Here is a 20142-nt window from a genome sequence, read left to right as displayed (position 1 = left end):
TGAGATTAATCATTGATTCTTTCCTTGTGCCCCCAACTAGCACAATGACCTGTCATGTCTCAGGTGCTTAATAAATCCTGAGTGATTGGTTTTCTATCCTATAGGCAATAGGGAATCACTGGAATTTATTAAAACATTTATTTTAAGTTTAAATTACTAAATTAAATTTAAGCTTAAATTTAAATAAAATTTAAAAAATTTATTAAGACATCATCACATGGTCAAACTTGTGTTTTAGGGAAAATCACTGGTGACTTGGATTGGACAGATATTTTGAAGTAGGAAGATCAATTAGACAGGTATTGGAGGGGGCAGCTGGGTAGCTCAGTGGATTGAGAGTCAGGCCTAGCGATGGGAGGTCCTAGGTTCAAATCTGGCCTCAGATACTTCCCAGCTGTGTGACCTTGGGCAAGTCACTTGACCCCCATTTCCCACCCTTACCATTTTTCCACCTCTGAGCCAATACACAGAAGTTAAGAGTTAAAAACAAACAAACAAACAAATGAGGACAACAACAACAAAAAAGAAGGGTATTGGAGGGATAGCTAGGTAGCACAGTGGAGAGTGAGTGGTAGGCAAAAAAAAAGATGGGAATAGTCTGAATAAGAGGTGATGAAGGCTTGAACAAGGGTGGTGGCTGTTTGGGAGGAGAGAAATAGATTGATGTTGCAAAGATATAAATAAGATTTGCAGCTGACTTGAAGGAGAGAAAAAAGAGTAAAGAATAACAAGGTTGAAAACCTGAGGAGGTGCCCTTGGCAATAATAGGGAAGATTGGAGGGGTGGGGATAATTCTGTCTTGGACATGTTGCATTTGAGATGCCTCCTGGATATTCAGTATGAAATATTCACTAGCTGGATATGAAAATCTAGGAGTCGGCTTCATAAATATGGTATTAAATCCGTCCGAGCTGATGAGGTCACTGAGTGAGAAAAGGTAGTGTGACCTGTTAGTAAACCTGGGGTGAACCCAGCAAAAGAGGGTGAGAAGACCAGGTTCAGGAAGTCCTAGAGGAGATCAACAGTATTAAATGTCTTAGAGTGGTCAAGGAGAATAAGATGTGATGGAAAACCATTAAATTTGACAAGAGATCATTGGCAATTTTGAAGGAGAGCCATTTCAGGTAAGTGATGGGGTTGTAAACCACGTTTCCAATGTTGAGGAGTGAAAGGCATGAGAGTAGACCTATATTGAAAGTGTCAGTAAACCAGGACCTATTTGGTCATCTCAGAGGACATGCTGCATTCAGGCCTGGTATCATGCTGAAGGTACACCTGTTCAGCAGTTTTAAAGATGGGTCTTTTATTATATAGAATTCTGGGTGATAAATGGAGCCACAATTTCAGCCTGTATGGTATTGTTCATATGAGTACCTGCAGCATGGTATATTATAATTCATGTTCATAACCTCCTGAATCTGTGGTCTAGAATCTTTAAAATAATGTTCTTAGAGACCGGAGGTCTTGGGTTGAAGTTTGGTCTCAGATACTTTCTAGCTGTGTGACTTTGGGCAAGTCACTTAATTTCCATTTCCTAACCCTTATTGTGTTTCTCCCTTGGAACCAATACAGAGTATTCTAAAATGGAAGGTAAGGGTTTAAAAATAACAATAATGTTACTTCTTACTCAATTTAAGATGCAATGAATTTTAAACACATCTGTAGGATTTAGAGCTGAAGGTATGATACCTTTGTTAATCACAGCTAATTTTAAGTCCCTAATTTTTCAAAATAAAAATCATGATGTAGAAAAGTTAGTGCTTTGCGATCTTCTCTCAGAGGCAGGATTTGGAATCCAGAACCTCTGGACCCCCAGAGGTCCTGTGCTGACCCACAAGGTATTTCCATTATAGCAAAAGTTGAAAGACTTAATTCTTTATAAGAGTTGGGGTGGGGCGGCTAATTTTCTAGTAAAATTCTAGCAAATCGAGTGTTTCTAGTAAACTTTCAGAAACCAATTCTCTTGAATAATAAGAAAGTCTAGAATTTTAATTACTAGCAGAGTCAGTATATAGGTTTTTTCTATTTGATACTTACTAGTGGTAAGTAGCAAAGCCTGAGATTTGTACCCAGGTCACCTGACACCAAATCCAGCACTCTTTTCTGTTGTATCTCCCTGCTTCCAATTTAGAGAAGCCATAAAACCTTAGATAAATTCAATCTAAATCTCCACCCTGGTAAAGCAGTTGAAAGTTTGCCTTGTAGGCACAGGAGCACCATCTAGTGGCAAGCAGGACAACTAAATCTGTAATCCTCTGTAAAGTTGGGGTAGACTACCAGCTTTTTATTACCATGATAGACCCCAAATATTTATTTACCTTGCTATGGGACACAGAAAATTCCATTGTGATAAATTGTACAAGAGAGGACATGTAGGAGTAGAAAATATGCTAAGAGAAACAAAGGAGCAGCTTGATGATCTTTGTATGCATGACTTCCAGAAAGTACAAGAAGTTAAAAGAAATTTTATAAACTCGAGGGATGGCAGATGTTCAAGCTTAAAGCATACTAATAGGTAAGATTTCTTGTATCTAACATTTCCAAGGGTTGCAGGAGGGATGTATTCTTAATACGGTATTACAGCTACTGTGTTAAAAAGAAGATACATGTTCTTTTTCTAAAATCTGAGCTTACCTCACCTTTAAGGCATTAGAGGATAGTATCTAGGTGTGTTGGAGAAGGGAATGGTAAATCACTTTGCTATGAAATACCCAAATGGGGGCCACAGAAGAGTTGTGACTGAAAAACTGAATTCAGGTGTGGATTCTGCTATATTACATTGCATTAAATTTGAGAACTCTGAAAAATTGCTAAGACTCCTTGAATCTGTTTCGTCAAATAACTTTTCTTGCTTTGCATGTGCCTTTCAGTAGAATGGGTGGGGTGAGGTGTAGAGAAGACTGAATGTAGTTAATAGCAATAGCACAGAATATAAACAGGCAGCTTTATGTGTCTGGCTTCCTTCCCATTCAGCAAATCATTCTGAAGATCCTCCTCTGGCTCTGATAGCCTTTTTCTTCTCTTTCTTAGCAGCGTCAACCTTTAAACCAGAAAGCTGGCGGGTACAATGGGAAAAAAGCAAAACAAGAAGAAAGTAGAGGAAGTACTAGAAGAAGAGGAAGAAGAATATGTGGTGGAAAAAGTCCTTGACCGGCGAGTGGTGAAGGGCAAAGTGGAATATCTCCTGAAGTGGAAAGGCTTCTCCGAGTAAGCTGTCGATTGAGTACTTACTATGTTCAGGGCATTGTGCTGGATGCTGTTGGGATAAAATGAGTTCGTCTTGCCTTCAAGAAACTTAGGATCTAGTAGAGGAGATAAGAGGTATCTAAATAACTATAATGATAGAATGTGATCTCTGGGGAACAGTTTGTGAACCTGTGGGTAGAGAATATTTTCACATAGCTCTAAATCGGGCAAAATCATTTGTAAATGAGAGATCAGCTTCATTTTTTGAAAGAGTAAGTTTCTGTTTTGTCCAAAGAACTAATTTTATCTGTTCTAGTTTTTCCTCTTTCTTGGTCTAGTTTGTTGGTATGGTTGTCTGAATATGGTACTGGCCAGTTGATGACTCAATAGCTAACCTTGACAGCAGCTCTGTTAGTTCGATTACAGTAAGTTTAGCTGGAAAAATTGACTTTTGATGCTCTGGTTTCAGTGAGGACAACACTTGGGAACCAGAGGAGAACCTGGATTGCCCTGACCTCATTGCTGAGTTTTTACAATCACAGAAAACAGCCCACGAGACAGACAAAACAGAGGGAGGCAAACGCAAAGCTGATTCAGATAATGAAGATAGGGGAGAGGAGAGCAAACCAAAAAAGAAGAAAGAGGAGGTAAGACTGAAAAAAGGAATTCTTCCTTAGCCCAGAAATCATACTTCCTTCAGGAGATAACACAAAATTAATTGGGGCTGGGACTTCTAAGTTCATTTCTTCACTCTTACCAATGAAGCCTTAAGTAAACCAGTCTTTTCATCTTCCTTTTTTTTCCACTTCCTCATAGCAAAGGTGGAACCTTTTTTGGCTTTTAGACTAACTTCTAATGCTTAGATAACTACTTTAACCTTCCCAAACTGTTAAGTTGAAAAGGTAGAAAGAAGGATCCACTACTCTCACCTTAATGATGCAATCTCAAGTAGGTTTATATCCTGTAGATCAGAAGTCTCCAACCTTTTCAATTATAAGCCTTTTTAAAAGGCTCAGGGTTTTTTTTTTTTTTTTTGTTTTGTTTTTCCTATTCTAACACTCCACAGTACTTACTTTTAAGGATAAAGAGAGGCAGATGTTGCCTTACACAGAAGTCATACAGGTTCATACACAAGCTGGTAATAAATTCATTTTCTCCTGTAGGAAGTGGCCACTTTTAGAATGGGTGATTCAAGCCATAGTAGAATTTAGGACCAAAGGATACTTCTGGACAAAAGGTCCACAATATTTTTTCTGTGCTCCTGGTTTTTCAGTCAGAAAAGCCCCGAGGTTTTGCCCGAGGTTTGGAGCCAGAAAGGATTATCGGTGCTACAGATTCCAGTGGGGAATTGATGTTCCTGATGAAATGGTGAGTTTGTCAGTGCCTTTGGGTTGGGGGGAGGGGAGGATGTTCTCCCCATCTAGTCTGCATTTTTTTTTTAAAGAGATGGTAATTTCAGCCACTTAAGTGTAAAGTCTAAGTGTTTAAGATTCTGTGGCTCTTTGCTCGTTCTTTTTTTTTTTTCAGGAGGTGAGAGAAATCTAGAGTGAAGATAATATGGGAAAGAATTTTACTCCACTGCTATAAAAATGCAGGAAAAGATTTGAAAGTGATTGGACATTCTTCTACCATCTCCAAGTAGATACAGAATTGGCCTCAAGGGAGAGCTTCTGTTAATTTTTCAGTATTTGTATTGAGCCCATTATTCTCTTTACTGGATTGGTCCCATAACCCTTCCAGTATCAACTGGAAAAAGAAATTCCACAATTCCTTGATTTGTCACCAAGGCATGTTTGTCAACAATAAATACTAACTACTTTCATTGAAGCATTTACTTTTAAGCTATCAATTGGATACCACATAGTATTATTTTTTAAGACCCTTCTGTCTTAGTATCAATACTAAATATTGATTCCCAGGCAAAGAAGAGCAATAAGGAGGCAATTGGGGTTAGAAGTGTCCGAGGCCAGAATTGAATCCAGGACCTCTCATCTCTAGGATTGGTGTTTATCCATTCTGCTACCTAACTGTCCCTACCAAGGAGTAGTTAACATTTGTCACAACTGCCTGACATTCCCTTTTCCAGTGGTTTGGTCCTCCTTTAGCAAAGGTCTTAGTCACAGCTGAAAAGAAGTTCTATATCTAAAGTGCTACATAGAAAAGACAAAAGTCAGTTCATATTATCACCAGAGCTCAGCTGCCAGCATGTGGTAAGATCTGAATTAGCCTGTGATCTTGTGGGGCCTGTGCTGCTGGGATAGACAGTAGTTTATATTCTTCTGGCTTCTATCCTGAGATGTTACTAATGCCCCAAAGACATTAATTATTCCCCATCATTTTGTATCCCAAAGGACCTTAGATGTGTGGGCATGTTTCTGAATGCCAAGTAAAGTTAATGAATAGTTTGGCCAAGGATAGACTGTCCAAAAAAATAGAGTGATGAAAATTGGAAGGAAAAAGAAAATGACCATTTGTATTCTTTGGTTTAAAAAACAAAACATAACAAAACAGGGCTTTGTCTTGGCTTGGATTCAAGATGGGCCCAGGATATCCACTTTCGTCAGTAGTAAGAAATGCCCCTTATATGAGCTTAGTGGCCTCTTAATTCTTCAGGGAATCTGCTATAACTGTGGTTCCAGGAGTAAGCTAGCAAGCTTATACACACATCATCATTGTAGGATGGGGAGGGCCAGCTTCTTGGTCAGTTCTTGGCAAGCCAGGCCCCGCCCACCTGCCCCCAACACCCCCCATCTAACTTGGTGTTGACAAAAGTTTGCTCTATTTCTGCAGGAAAAACTCTGATGAAGCTGATTTAGTTCCTGCCAAGGAAGCCAACATCAAGTGCCCCCAAGTGGTCATCTCCTTCTACGAGGAGAGGCTGACGTGGCATTCTTACCCTTCAGAGGATGATGACAAGAAAGATGACAAAAATTAATTCCATCATGTGCCAGCCTCTGTGTCCCTCAGACTGTGGATTGGAAGTGGGGAGGGTAGAAGGAGTTCTGCTTGTCTTGACACCATAGAGGGGGCTTGAGAAGATGTCCTTTGAAGAGCCAGTATGATTCCTGTGCCCTGCAGCAGCATCCCAAGGGCTTTAGGCAGTTCTGTGCTGTACACTTTGCAAACCTGTCCCAGTGGAGGGGAAAAGGGTTTTGGGGCAGCCCATCCTTCACTTTGCTGAGAGGAGAAGCAAAGGCCCTTCCATGAAGGACAGACCTTGTGGAGCAGATGTTGGGGTGAACAAAGAGATAGATACTGCAGCTCTTCAAAGAGCATCTCCACAACCCACTGGCCGCCTTCCCAATAGTGTTAACTCTGCATTTTTACCACGTAGCATGTGTGTAGTTTTTGGCTATTACTGGTGTATCATTTGGAGGGGTGGGGGAAGGGATAAAGGGAAATGAGTAGGGTCATTTTTTTGTTAACATGGGGGGAGGGGGGGAGCGAACTGACAAGAGTCCAGTTCCGTGTCCAGAAACTTAACTTTTTTTTAAATGGTCATTGGCAACCTAAATGAGGACTGTGAGAGACTGTACAAAGCTGTGAATGTCTGAAACCTATAAGCCAAGGTATGCTTTGCCTGAATTTAGTGCTATCTCCCAAAAACTACTCCAAGCTGGTTGGAGATGAAACTCTTCTAGGAGTTGAGATTGGGGTTGGGGAGGGGGGCTTTCGGGGAGAGGAGAAGCACAGATAGGGGAGTCTGTTGTTTAGTTAAGGTGCTAATTCTTGTAATTGAACAGAAAATCCTACAACCTCCCACCTCCTCCAACTGAGGTGTTTTACATCTCAGCTTGTGTATCCAGCCAATGAAGTATGGAGGTAGAGGAAGACAGGGCCCATAGTCTTAGGGCATAGATAACTCTTGGAGCCTCTCTGTTTCCTGGAACTCAGAAACCATTGATGGTAGAGTTCTAACACTGACAGCACAAGTTTAATCAGCTCAACACAAGGGTTGAATGATTTAGAAAGCCTCAGGAAAAGAATGAACTTTTACCCTGGGCATTGGTTCACTTTTTTAAAAACACGGTTAAAATGGAATTTTAAAAATCCTGGGAATTACCTAGTCCCTGAAATAATTCATGTCTTAAATCATGAGACCCACCAGTTCTCCACATCACCCAGGGTGGGCTGTACTAGATCTTCAATGTAAAAACAAAGCCTTTTTTTTTTTTAAAGCATGTTTTTAGGTTTCTGTGAAAACTTTGATTAAATGTAAACTTGTTGGATTTGAACTTCATACCAAGCTCTGTCAGTTTTTGTCTTAATAAAGTTTAGATTTATAATTCCTGGTTTCTGTCTTGACTCTAAACCTCCTATCAACAAGAACTTTGGTCTTGGAGCTTTTCAACTTGTTGGAAGCCTGATAAGGACAGAGCTGGACCGGTTCACCTCACAGTCTGATAATTCCAGGAGGGTCTTGGAGGAGTTAGATAACAGGTGACACTCATATACTAGCTGTTTCTATTCTGCTTCTGGGACTAGAAGCACTTTTTAAACCTACATAAAGAGACTCCTTATTAGCACCAGTACAGTGCACACTACAGGATTTGTTTTTAGCAGGTGTACTGTGGGAGTATGGCAGACCTAAAATGTAGAGATCTAATTGGCTCCTTTCTGTCCTGCATCTGAGAGCTTAAGTATGCCATAAGTTTAAAGGACTTCTGTCACTGGTCATCTTTGATAACAGCAGCCTTTGATCAGCACATTTTCACAAATGTTGCATCATCCTATGGTACATTCACCAAACCTTAACATTGTGACTTGGCCCTGTTACCCATTTTTAACAGCTTTAATGCTACTTAACATTTCACTTTGAACCATCATCATTGAAAAGATTGAATTGTAAAGTAACATTGAAATCAATTGGCATCCCCGCCTATAAATAATTTAAGCAGTACTAATTTACAGGACTATTCTAAGGAAATCTGATACGTGGATTCCAAATCGGTTCCAAAAGTTCAGACCAGCATTTTGCTACAACTTTTTCTTCATACCTGATGTATTTCAGAACACTAATGTCCCCAGGGTATTTTCTCTCAGGTACACGTGGAACAGGAATTAAGGCCTGAAGATGCTTTTTTGATTCAACTTAAATTGGTTCCTCTGACACCCCAGTAGGGTAGAGCTGTGGTGGTTTATGGATTGTGCTGCATCATGAAGAAGCCATCCTGTGCTGATACCTGGGTGTGTCTGTTAGCAAGTGTGCTTTAGAGAAAGGGGATGGTCCTGGCTTTAGAAGTACATTTAGGAGTAGCAGGGAAAGTGGGAGCGCTTCAGATACCATTCCTTCTAGGATTTTGCAAAGCATTCCGCCTCAGCTCCGGCAACTTGCTAATTCGAGGTGGAACTCGGGACTCCTGGCCAGGAGTCCCTTTCTTGTAGTTCTAGATTAAACCTTTGGAGCCCAGGTGGTAAGAGCCATTATGTTTTGAAGGGTGATTTGCTAGCTGAGGCTTGTAATCATCCTCCCCCCTCCCCCCCATCTCCATTCCAACTAAAATAAAAATCCTACTGGATCAGATTCTGCTTAAGCAGTGATTCAACTTCAATTTATTTAGCAGCAGGGGTCCAGCTGTCAGTGGCAACCTAGCATTTCTGTATGTGATCCAGGGAAGTGTATGTATATTAAAGAGTGAAGAGGGGAGCCTCTGACAAATTATCTTATCATTGCCTCTGTACATCATTAGTGGGTAGGACAGACAAGGTCTATCTGAGCCAATTCAGACAAGTTGCCTGACATTTAGGGCAGTCTGTTTTATTTCAGTCTGTAGATCAAAACTACACATCCTCATCTTAAGAGATGCTGCCTGCCCAGTGGAATTGTGTGTCAGCTCATAGGGGGTTGGGTTGGGGGAGAGGGAAAGAACATGAAATATGTAACTATGGGAAATATTCAAAATAAAATAAAAATTAAGAAGATGCTGCCTGTTGGTTCCATCCTGAATGGATTGCAGATGTGAAGAAAGGAAGTGTAATTTGTAACTGCCCTGCTGTTGCACACAGAAAGCAAGGCCCAAGCTCTTGAAGCAAAGCAGGATAATTCTGTTCCAAGGCTAGGGTTGGAAGGTACGCTGAAGTACTGAGTTTAGAAAGAGGAAGGACAATAAAGCTTTTAAAATAAAGATCCTGTTTACTGTCTATATTAAATGGTTTGTGTTAAAACTAACGAGCAGAACAAGGTCTATATTCTGACCTGGTTAGTTTAATAATACGTGAGTGGGAGCCTGGACCAAAGCTCCTGTTTACCTTGAAATCATAGTTGACGTTGCCCAGACTCTGTACTTTGCATAGCCTCTATTTAGACTGGACAACTCTGGATCCTGGGTCTGGGAGGCTGACTGACCATTACAGGTTCTACTCAGTGGTGAACTGCAGACTGGAAGGTTTAAATCAATACTGTTCATTTAACCAAAGTTTAGTTTAAAATTAAAAGCACAACTCGACTCCTCAGACCTTTATCCTCTGTAAACTTTTGTTTCTGTAAAGGGGTCAAAATAGCATCTGGAAGAAAATGAGTGACTGGCCTCTGTTCAATCTAAGATGGGCTGTGATTATTTGTAAACTCAAAAGGAACTAAGAACTTCCACTTTGGCAAGAGTGCATGTGTGTGTGTATGTGCACGTGTGTGTACACACACACACACACACACACACACACACACACACACACACACACGCAACTCTCTGGGAGGACTTCACTCCTCCTCAGTAATACCTGGCCTTATTTCTTAGTTTCCCAATTTTGCCTTGCACACCATTCTTTGAAGTGCTTCATGTATTAGTACACCCGTTATCTCTATACTCCATGTCCAGTTGAGCCAAAGGACTGGAAGGGAAGCTGAAGTGGTTAAGTATATAAGGCAAAAAGGGGAGGAATTAAGATTATCAAACAGGATGGGTGGATCTTCCAATGATAAGGTGTCTAGGAATAAAAAAAGGTAACTGCCAAGGAGCCAACCCACCGTCGTCTTAGTTTAAAATTGCTAGAGGACTTCTCCACTGATCTGAAAGAGGGCTTCCTCTTGGTAAGGGGAAGCTTGTTTTTATAAACTGACTTGGTCTAGCTTGAGAAGTCTATAACAGACTCCCTGCTACTGACCATGTATGATATACAGAATGCATAGAACCCGAGTAGTAGTCCCACTTCAGCCCCTGGGATGAGAAGAGATGATTGCTTGTTCCTCTGTGGAGGACACTTGCTCTGGTTGGTTGCCAAATAAAGCAAAAATGAAGAAAGGTTGGTGACAGTTGAGTGTTGGGTCCATCCAGGGGAGAGCTGGACTCCGGTAACCACCCCCACTTACTATTTTAGTACCTCATTGATTGTAGCTCATCCTTTGTCTAAGGAGGAAGGCAGCCAATGCTGGATGTATATCCAGTCCCTTTTCCAAATACCTCTTTTCTTTCTTACCTGACACTTCATAATGACCACCACAGCTGCAATGCTGGGTTATTGTAGTCTTCAGATTTAATGGTTGGGCAAAATTTGGCTCACGGGTTTTGTTTTTTGAGGTTGCATATAGAAGCAGGGCTAGTTTTAAAAGCCTTTGGTGAGAGGCTAGCCATAATCATGATCTGAAAATATCTCAATTTCTAGAAGTGCTAGGCAGGTCCTAGTCCAGTGAAGGCAAACCAATGGCATGTAGACATCTGCGGGCACACACTGCTCCCCTCCACCCTCCCCAACCCCCCCCCCCCTTTGTTACTAGAAAGACAGGACTCAAGTGGAGCTGCTCTCCTCCCTCTTCCACCATGCCTGCTGCCATTTTTTTTTTAAACCTTTAACTTCTGTGTATTGGCTCATAGGTGGAAGAGTGGTAAGGGTGGGCAATGGGGGTGAAGTGACTTGCCCAGGGTCACACAGCTGAGAAGTGTCTGAGGCCAGATTTGAACCTAGGACCTCCCATCTCTAGGCCTGACTCTCAATCCACCGAGCCACCCAGCTGCCCCCTGCCTGCTGCCATTTTTTCACATCATCTGCCCCTCCCCCCAATAAGGGCTGGACATGGCACACACACACTGTCTCTAAAAGGTTTGCCATCACTGCCCTAGTCAGTCCACAGTATATGGTAGTGATGCAGGCCTATAATTACCAGGACCTCCACTTCCCAATAGCCTCCACTGTGGGAGGATGGACTGACCTCAGCAGCCCAGTTGGGGGTCACATTTTTTCACTTCCTCTGCCATTAGTAGAAAGGTCAGATTTTCTGGTGGGGCTGACTGACTTCCTCCGAGACCCCAAATAACCAGTGATATCGGAAATGTGCATTTTTCAGCAGGAAGAGCTGGGGTTAAGGAATGGTCATTACCCACCCATGCCAGAGGGGCAGAGATGGTGACTTTTATCATCTGTTATATACAACAATGATTACCAGTGTGTGTGTGTGTGTGTGTGTGTGTGTGTGTGTGTGTGTGTGTGTGTGTGTGTGTGTGTGTGTGTTTCAAGAAACTGGGCAGGAAGCTGTCATTTTTATAATCTGAAAGTACTGAATAGCATAAGTTTAAGTAAATTAAAATCAGTCAATTCTTTATATTCACTTATGTGAGATAACTGGAAATGACAGAGTGCATAGTACACACTAAGAAGGCAGTGGTGCATGAAAAGCCCACTGGAATGGAGTCTGAAATCCGAGTTCAAGTCAGGGTCCAGACCTAAGTGCACCAGCCTAACTAGTACATGGCCACAGCCCATCTTCCACCCACTTTGCAAACCAAGAGACTAGGAACAGGTCATTAGATTGTTGTTCAACTGTGTCTGATTCTTTGGAGTTTTCTTGGCAGAGACAGTGGAGTAGTTTGCCATTTCCTTCTCCAGCTCATTTGACAAACATGGAAACTGAGGCCAACAAGGTTAAGTGACTTGCCCAGGGACATATAGCTAGAGAATGTCCAAGGCAACATTTGAACTAAGGTCTTCCTGACTCCAGGCTGGGCACTCTACCCACTGCAGTACCCAGCAGTCCCTTGGTCACTTTAAAATATATATGTCAAATACTAGGAAATTAATTTAAAATACAATCCTTCCTAACCAAGAAGGCCCAGAATTGTCAGCTTCCTTCTAACACGGATTATCCTTACTTACTAGCCTCAGGGTAATAAAACACCAAGGTTTCCCCTCACCACTCCCACCTCCCCTCTTCCTTGTCTAAATTTTAGACCTCAGCATTCAGCATCCCTTTAAAAACTCAACAAACCTCATTTCCAGCTTGGTGGCATTTATTTCAGACAGTCCCCTACCCCAGCAACATGAGCCCTCGTTTCAGCCATGCTGCAATGTTGGGCTTTACAGCACAATGTGGCTCTCGAGTTTTTATTACCATAGGACGCAAATGCACTGTAATTATCTGCAGGCAGGGGCCACTGGAGCAAATTACACACAGCACAAGGTCAGGCATAAAAATACAAGTCATAGCAGGTGAAGAGACAGGAAGCAGGACCAGGTGTCAGGGCCTAGCCTGGGCTCCCTAAGAATAACACTTCAACCAGGCCAGCACTGTGTGGGTGGCCAAAAGTGAATTTTTAATCCTTTCCCCTCCATCATGACAGGGACCAGCTGACCCAGCTGGGAAAAAAAGACCCTCCTCCCCAAACACCACTCACCTGCACAATACTTGAAAGGTTAAAAAAATATAGTTAAGATTTTTCTTAAAAAAACAAAAACAAAAACAAAAACAAAAAAACACTCTCCTCCCCATTCTGCTTTCCCTAGTTATCAGTTTTTTGGCTGCAGCCACACAAGTGGCTGACTAGCTAAGGGCTGGTTACTGCAGTTCCACTGGAGGCCAGGGCCCTTACTCCCCTAAAATTAAACTCAAAGGGGAAAAAAATTGCACTTGAGTGAATCAGCCATTTTATTATAGTTTATTTTATTTTGTCATGTGCTCACAGCATCTCTCTCTCTTTCTCTCTCTCTCACTCTCTCTCCCCTCTCTCTCCCTGGCAGGTCACAGAGATAAATTAAAAATAAAATCTAAGAAGAAAATAATTTAAGCATTATCCAGGCTTACTCTTTCCTGTTCCTGCTGCTTATTGAGACCTCCTGATGGGGGGGGAGGGGGAATTAGTGCTCCCACCCTCATCCCCCACAACCTTTCCTACTAGTTCAGAAACTGAAACTGCTCATGAGAACCCAGCCAGAGATGGCAGTAGTTGCAAATTCAAGAAAAAAACAAAACCGGGCACCTCTGGCATTGATGGGACCCTCAGCAACAGCCACATGTGGATGTCTCCCCTTCCTCCCTTTACCAGGTCCCATGTTGCCCTTGCTGAAATGGAACCACCAGAAAAATTCATCCCTGCCCTCAAGTGGGATGGTATACTAGGTCCCCACCATACTCACTCACTACACATTCCTCCAGAAAGAAATCGAAAAAAGACAGACTGACCTCAGGCCAGAGGAGAAAAATCCCAAGTGTTCACACAGTCACACGGAGTCTTTATGGCAAAGAGAACATCTAGCAGCTTTGAATATTTGGGGCATCTCCCTTTTACTCAACACAAACATTCTAGACCCTACAAGTAAAAACAGGGCTCAAGCCCTAAAAAATCAAAGCGCAAGAAAGAAACTCTGAGAAATCCTAACACAGAGGCCTAGTTTTTCAGTGACAAGCCCAGTTGTAGGGAGGGAGGAAAGGTGGGAGGAATGGGCTACTCCCCACCATTGTGCTGAATGCTGATTGGAGATGCTAAAGAGGCTTCTCCTCCTACTTCTCCCTAAGGTGGCATCTGGGGGCCTCTCCTCTTCCTAAGGGTAGGAGGAAAGAGGAGTCCCTCCCAGGCCCCTCTAAATTGTCAAAGTGCTTCAGCAAGTGGGGAGGGGAAGGACACAGCATTCACATGCAGGCTGCAGTGGGAATGGTGCAGTATTGGAGCTGGCAGGGGAGGGGTTAAGGAATGGGGGCAGTGAGTGTCACATGCTTGGTGGGTGGCAGAAATATGTGGCCTAATGGCTCTTTCTACCTTTTGCCCTGCTCACTCTTCCCTTTGACCCTAAAGCCCTCCTAAGGTATTTGGCATAGGGTCTCAATAGCTCCTAAGTGGCTTAAAAAAAATTGGGGTGAAGGGAGTCTCCAGGAGCTCCTCTCCAAGAATGCTGATGTACATGGAATTTTAAAGAGTTAATAGGTGCCCCCTCCCCCAACCCACTTTGTAAAGTGACGGTCAACCCCCACCCCCCACCCCAGGGTGAAATGGGGTTTACTCACAAAGAAGACCAAGACTCAGTCACAAAACCCTACAGCCTGGAATCCCAGCTTAGGCTGTTTCCCCATGGTTTTCTTCCCGCTTTGATTTTTTGGGGTGTTTTTCCTTTATTCAAAAAATCAGACTCTTTCTTTACCCCTTCTTTCACAAGGCTCCTCCTTTATCACCCACAATGGCACTCACCTTTAAGCTTCCCACCCCCAGCAATGTCAGCTCCATCCCTGCCCTCCAAAAAACTGGGTGTGGGTGGACCTCCCTCCCCCCACAAGCTCTGTGGTGCCCTCAGCCCTAAATGTGGAGATGGAAGAGGGGAAAGGGCCAGGGCGGGGAGCAGAGCCAAACAGTGCAGGGCCCGCCCATCTTCCTGTACACTGACCGGCAGTTGTCATGTCTGAGAAGATCTATTGGGTAAGAGGCATCAAAGTTCCTCCAGCACTTCCAGGCTCAGCCTTTCTCCAGTTTCTATCAGAGTGAGCTTTGTCCTCCTCTTCTCCAGGCAGGCTCACTTCCTTCTATCTTTCTGCTTCTTTTCCTGGCGCCTGGGCTGCTGGTCGGCCATCGTGCGGGGTATCAAGATGACACTGCCGTCCCCGGCGTACTGCAGGGCGTACTGTGTGGGGGAGTAGGGCTGCCCATTCTCATCCCGCAGGCGCCCAAACACTTCCTGGTACAGACTCTGCACTTTCTGCTTCATCTGGCGTAGGGATTTGAGAAACTCCACCTTTTCCCTGAGCAGCTTGGACTTGTCCCGCTGCAGGTCCTCCACGTCCCGCTCTAGGTTAAGGATGGTGTCAAGTTTCCTCTTGCGACAATTCTGAGCTGCCATCTTGTTTTTGCCTCGGCGCCTAATGTCTCGGATGAGACTCAACTGGGCCTCACTCAGCTGGTACTTGGAAAGCAGCTCATTGAACTCCTCCACCGGCAGGTTGATGATTTTGTCATTCGTGAAAGGGATCTTCATGGCCCGGGCCCGGTGCTCATCCCGGCTCATCTGCTTGTCCAAGAAGTCGGCCTGCTTCTCTCTACTGCCCTTCTTAAGCACCCCAGGGAGCTGGGGGTCTGAAGTGTCTAGGGCACCAGGGGCCATGTTATAGGTGTGATTATGACCCACGTGCTCCAGGAAGGGTAAGTAGGAGAGCTGGGAGGGGTCCTGGTAGCTCATTCGACAGAACTTGGTGTATTCAGGTTGATAACCCACAGCCCCCTCAGGCTCTTCTAAATCCAGATTCTCAGAGTCAGAGCTGTAGCCCACAGCCCCTTCCTCTGAAAAGGAGGAAGAGGCGGAGGAAGAGGCAGAGGAAGAGGCAGAAGAGCTGCCTTCTGAGCTGCTCAGAGAGGCAGGGCTATGGCTAGAGTCCAGGGAAAGTCCCGAATCAGAGTCAAACTCCTCTTCGAGCTGAGAGGCCTGCACAGGGTTAAAACCTTCTTCAATGGCTAAATCCATCAAGCTGATCTCATCTAACATGGCTTCATCCAGTAGGCCCCCCAGAGGGTCAGGCAGCTCAGGGTTGGCCGTCTCATTGGCTGTGCTGTTGAGCTGAGGAGGAAAAAAGATCCCTGTCAGGTTGGTGGAACCGAAGGTGGAGTTGAGGCTGGTGGAGTTATTGGGGGCCAATTGGAGCAGAGTGGACCCGTTAGCCACAGGAAGGCTCTCGATCTCTGGACTGAAGAGTGAGAAATCCTGGGCACAGCTCCCCAGGGACGCCTGATGCAGGCTGACATTCTGGTTGATGGGAGTGTTGGGAGCGAGGCTATAATTGGTGCTCAGCGCATCTCCAGTTGTGGCACTATACAGGATTTCATTTGTTGCCGTGTTCACTTCCATAGCCTAGGAGATGAGAAACACTGGTCAGTATGGCAAGTTTTCTCCCCTGGGAGGAAGGCAGAGAGAATAATAATTTTGGTCCTCAAAGTACATGAACAGGCTATAGCACCAAGCATGAGGAATGATCTTGGAATCACAATGAAAATAGGATTTGGGAATACTAGCTGCTAACATTTAGAGAGCATTCTAAGGTTTACAAAGCACTTTACATTTGTTGTCTCATTTGGGTTTCACAACCACAGTGTAAATATAAGGTGTTGCATAATCTGTCTCAGTTTCCTCATCCCTAAAATACGGATAATAATAAAATACCCCCCCCAGGATTGTAATGAGGATAAAATGAGATGTGCATAAAGCACTTTATTATAAATGCTAGTTATTAATATTATTTAAATTAAAAAAAAATTTTAATTAAAAAAAAACTGTCTGTCTTAAAATTGGTACTAGGAAATGGTTCCAAAACAGAAGAGCTATCAGGTTTAGGCAAATGGAGTTAAATGACTTGCCTAGGGTCACACAGCTAGGAAGTATTGGGGGTTACATCTGAACCCAGGATCTCCTGTCTCCAAGTCTGGATCTTTATCCATTAGGCCACCTAACTGTCCCATTATCATCCTCATTTTAAGGAGAAGATGTTAAAGTATCTGAAGAAGGATCTGAATTCATGTTTTAATGTCTTGTGCACTCTGACCACCTACCTGTGAATTTCACAGTTCTGTTCCATTAAGAGACTGTTTCATATGGTCCCCACCTTTACTCAAAACTGACCAAAGGAATCATGTTTTGAACAGGTTTCCCCACTTGGGGGATGCAAAAGACCATAGGCTTGATCTCCATTTTTAGTACATGCTTAGTCTGGTTGAGAGGCTATTTTAGCCAAGAGAGAAGAAACCACTCACTAGGAGGCAAAGGAAATCCTGTGCTGAGTAAGGAAGGCACTGGTTTTAACATTAAAAACTTGAGGTTTAATCTTAGCATCCACATCTGGAATCTGGATGAATAGCTATGTTACTCTCTGTAAGACAGAGAGGAGAAAAGTGTTCACTTTCTCTTTTCCAGAACATTGGGGAGAGGGCCCATAGTTCCAGGTTAAATATCTTTATCTCTTCCCACCTGCATTTCCATGATTGACATGAGATCTTGCCACTGCTGTTCTAGATCAAATGGAGATTCTGTCTCTGTCAGAAGTGGGGACAGAAGATTGTTCTGAATAGCTGAGGACTCGCTTTCACTAGGCACAGCTTCTGTTATACTGGAAACATCTGCAGCTGGAAACTGAGGACAAAAATATAGGCTTTCACTGGAGTGGAGTAAGGGGAAAGGGGGGAAAAACACACTGTATTCTGAGCCCAGCCCCTTGGCTTCCTCCCCACAAAGTACTGCCTAATTCTCATTTCCTACCTCTGAATCCATCAGCACTCAGTATAGGGCAGCACATGGGTGGGTACACTAGGCCTATGCAGAGGGTTTCCCCCAGAATCCTGCTCACCTCAGGTTCTTCCCCTTTGGGGAAAGTGGCTTCCAACAGCCTAAGGCACTCCTCCAGGGACAGGGATGTCTGGTCCTCCCCACCAGGCACCTAAGGCAAAAAGTCTGACTGAAGTGAGCTGAGCTATCCCAAGGCTAAGGCCTTCCCCCCAGCATATCCAAAAGGGGAGGGAGGGAGGTGATTCATGCTGTGCCATAACTGGATTTGGATCAGAACAGGGCTACAGTTAGTCATCCTCTAAGTGATTTTTCTAGAAGAGGAGCCTTGGGCCTCAGCCCCAGGAGAAAGCTTGAAAGACACTAATTGAGGTTTGAAGCAAGAGTCTGGTAGGGATCCTCTAGGCTGAGTTGAGCGGAATTCCTGCTACTCTCCCTCATTTTTACTACCCCCATCCCCACAGCACCTCCACCCTCCTTCGCTACCATGGTAAAGTAGCCAATCCATGAATAAATTCACCCTGAAGCCCAGGGGAAAAATGAGAAGAGGAGGACAATGAACTGGGTGGATTCTTACCTGTGCAGGGAAGCTTTCCCCAGTCTCTCCATCCACTAGCAGGTTTCCGGCCAGGGCCTCAGTCCCTTCATTTGGCCAGCTGTCCCCACATTCCCCCCCATCTCTCAGCTCCTTGTCCACTTCACTTTCCTTCTGGCGATGGCTATAGTCAAAAATTTCTCGCCCTGCACCCAGATCAATGTCCTGTCGCCAAAGGATGTCAATCAGATCAATGTCCTGAAAGATAAACCAGATTCCCCTCAGTTCTCCCATCCCTTATGATCCCTGCCCTACACTTCAGCGACCCCATCTCCATTCTTCCTGGCAAACAGCAAGCTCTAATCTCATGATATCCCAGCACCAACCTCTAGTGCTAGGCCCATTCCTTCCCATCAGGGCAGTTTATGTATCCCTGACCAGTCAGATCTACAGACCCACCCAGGCAGCCAGTAGATCCGTCACTTAGAATAATCTTGTTCTGGTGGGCTACAGAACTAAAAGAAATTCTCTGGCCAGGTGTACAGTCCTCACAACTGGGTTATCTCAATTTAGGGAGAGAATATCTGTGGCTTTAAGGGCTCAGGAGTGCCAGATCTTGGCCTGGGCAGACAAGGGCGGAATTGTCATGCAGAATTGCTTCTTAGTGGAGGAGCTTGCATCAGCCAGTGGTGCCATTGTCATTTGCATAAATGGGTGGGTTATGTAGGAGAGGAAAATCCCTGCATTTCCAACCACCTGATGCAACAGAGCTGACTCCCCCTTCCAATAGCCCCCCACCCAGCTTTCCTTCTGGCATACTTCCCCTAGCTGGCAGTAAAGTAGGTGAGGCCCAGAACCCAAGGCTCTGGAACCTGCCTGTAGCCTTTTGGAAGCTCCCTTCAATCCCCATTCAAAGCAATACCAAGAAAACAGCCTCCATGCCAGGAGAGCTTTGGTGTAGTCAGGAGATGTACCCCCTGCCACCCATATGCCCTCACCCAGAAGAAAACAGGCCCATTCCCCGTCCTAGAAAGACCATCCTTCCTACAGTCACCACACCCCAGAATTTAACCCCCACCTAGCCTATCTACTCAAGGGCACCGTCACAGTCTAGCCTGGCTCAACATCTTCCCAGAGCAGACCTGCCTCTCTTCTCCACCCAAGTGGTTCCCCCAATCAGTCTCTGCAGATCCCTGGTATAGCAGGACTATCTTAACAACCTACACAACACAAAGCTTCTCTTCTCTCCCCACCCCCATCCCCTCCCTTTCCTTTCCATCAGGTTTAAAAATAATTCATTCTTGCCTTCCCCACTTACAGATTAACTCCCAGATATCCCAGTAAACCAGGACTTTCAGACCCACCTTCTCTGAGGGTCCCAGGGGACCCTTTCCCTTCCATTTTCCATTCTGCCCCTCAAAACTTTCCTGTAGCATCTCTCCCTGTTTCAGTCTGTCCACACACACCAACCTGAGCGGAGGCCCTGGACCAAAGACCAGAGAGGGGCTGGGTTGCCTTGCCCTCAGCCAGCAAAGAGTTAAGAGGCTGGCTCCCTCTGGAATGGCCCCCACCATTGTGCATGCTGCGGTCCTGAAGGGTCATGGTCTGTGAAGTGCGCCCCAGGATAGCTGGATCAGGGGAACTGGACAAGGGGCTGCGCTGAGCTCTCTGCGTTCAGCAGATGCACTGAACCGGCAGGGCAGCCCCTTGCTTGCCTGGAGAGGCCTGAGTTGGGTACCCCGGCAGTGCTGCTGCCCAGGCAATCTGGCCCAGCTCCTTTCCTCCATCCCTGAACAGACCCCTCCCTCTTCAGGACCCCAGTTCTACACTCAGGTACCTGGTAGCCCCCCACCCTGAGCTCACCGCGGAAGCTGCAGTGAGATGGGATTCCCACCCCATGCTCCGTGCCTGGGCTGCAGAAGAGAGAGAGATAACTCTCTCCTAGACCTATCGTCCCCCAACACCCC

At 44.6% G+C, this 20142-nt stretch overlaps 2 protein-coding genes across 5 annotated transcripts in view; one reads left to right on the top strand and one right to left on the bottom strand.

Annotated features, from left to right (window-relative positions):
* CBX1 (chromobox 1) overlaps window positions 1–7472 on the top strand; it is a 41109-nt gene extending 33637 nt beyond the window's left edge. Inside the window, exons 2-5 of one of the 2 annotated variants that reach the window (XM_044676197.1) lie at window positions 3034–3207; window positions 3656–3833; window positions 4460–4554; window positions 5977–7472. In XM_044676197.1, coding sequence (XP_044532132.1) covers window positions 3068–3207; window positions 3656–3833; window positions 4460–4554; window positions 5977–6121 — 558 coding nt within the window. In that variant the 5' untranslated portion in view covers window positions 3034–3067 and the 3' untranslated portion in view covers window positions 6122–7472. Of the gene's footprint in view, window positions 1–3030; window positions 3208–3655; window positions 3834–4459; window positions 4555–5976 lie in introns of both variants that reach the window. The other variant, XM_044676196.1, reaches the window with a different exon arrangement.
* A 5632-nt stretch (window positions 7473–13104) lies between these two features.
* NFE2L1 (NFE2 like bZIP transcription factor 1) overlaps window positions 13105–20142 on the bottom strand; it is an 18279-nt gene continuing 11241 nt past the window's right edge. For 2 of the 3 annotated variants that reach the window (XM_044671822.1, XM_044671823.1), the window contains exons 3-6: window positions 18218–18433; window positions 17705–17794; window positions 17329–17490; window positions 13105–16218 (exon numbers count right to left, since the gene is read on the bottom strand). In XM_044671822.1, the coding sequence (XP_044527757.1) occupies window positions 14893–16218; window positions 17329–17490; window positions 17705–17794; window positions 18218–18433 (1794 nt within the window). In that variant the 3' untranslated portion in view covers window positions 13105–14892. The remainder of the gene's footprint in view (window positions 16219–17328; window positions 17491–17704; window positions 17795–18217; window positions 18434–20142) is intronic. The other variant, XM_044671825.1, reaches the window with a different exon arrangement.

Source organism: Gracilinanus agilis, chromosome 4 (assembly GCF_016433145.1).
Source record: "Gracilinanus agilis isolate LMUSP501 chromosome 4, AgileGrace, whole genome shotgun sequence".
Lineage (NCBI taxonomy): Eukaryota > Metazoa > Chordata > Mammalia > Didelphimorphia > Didelphidae > Gracilinanus > Gracilinanus agilis.
This window is presented reverse-complemented; position numbering and strand designations above follow the sequence as displayed.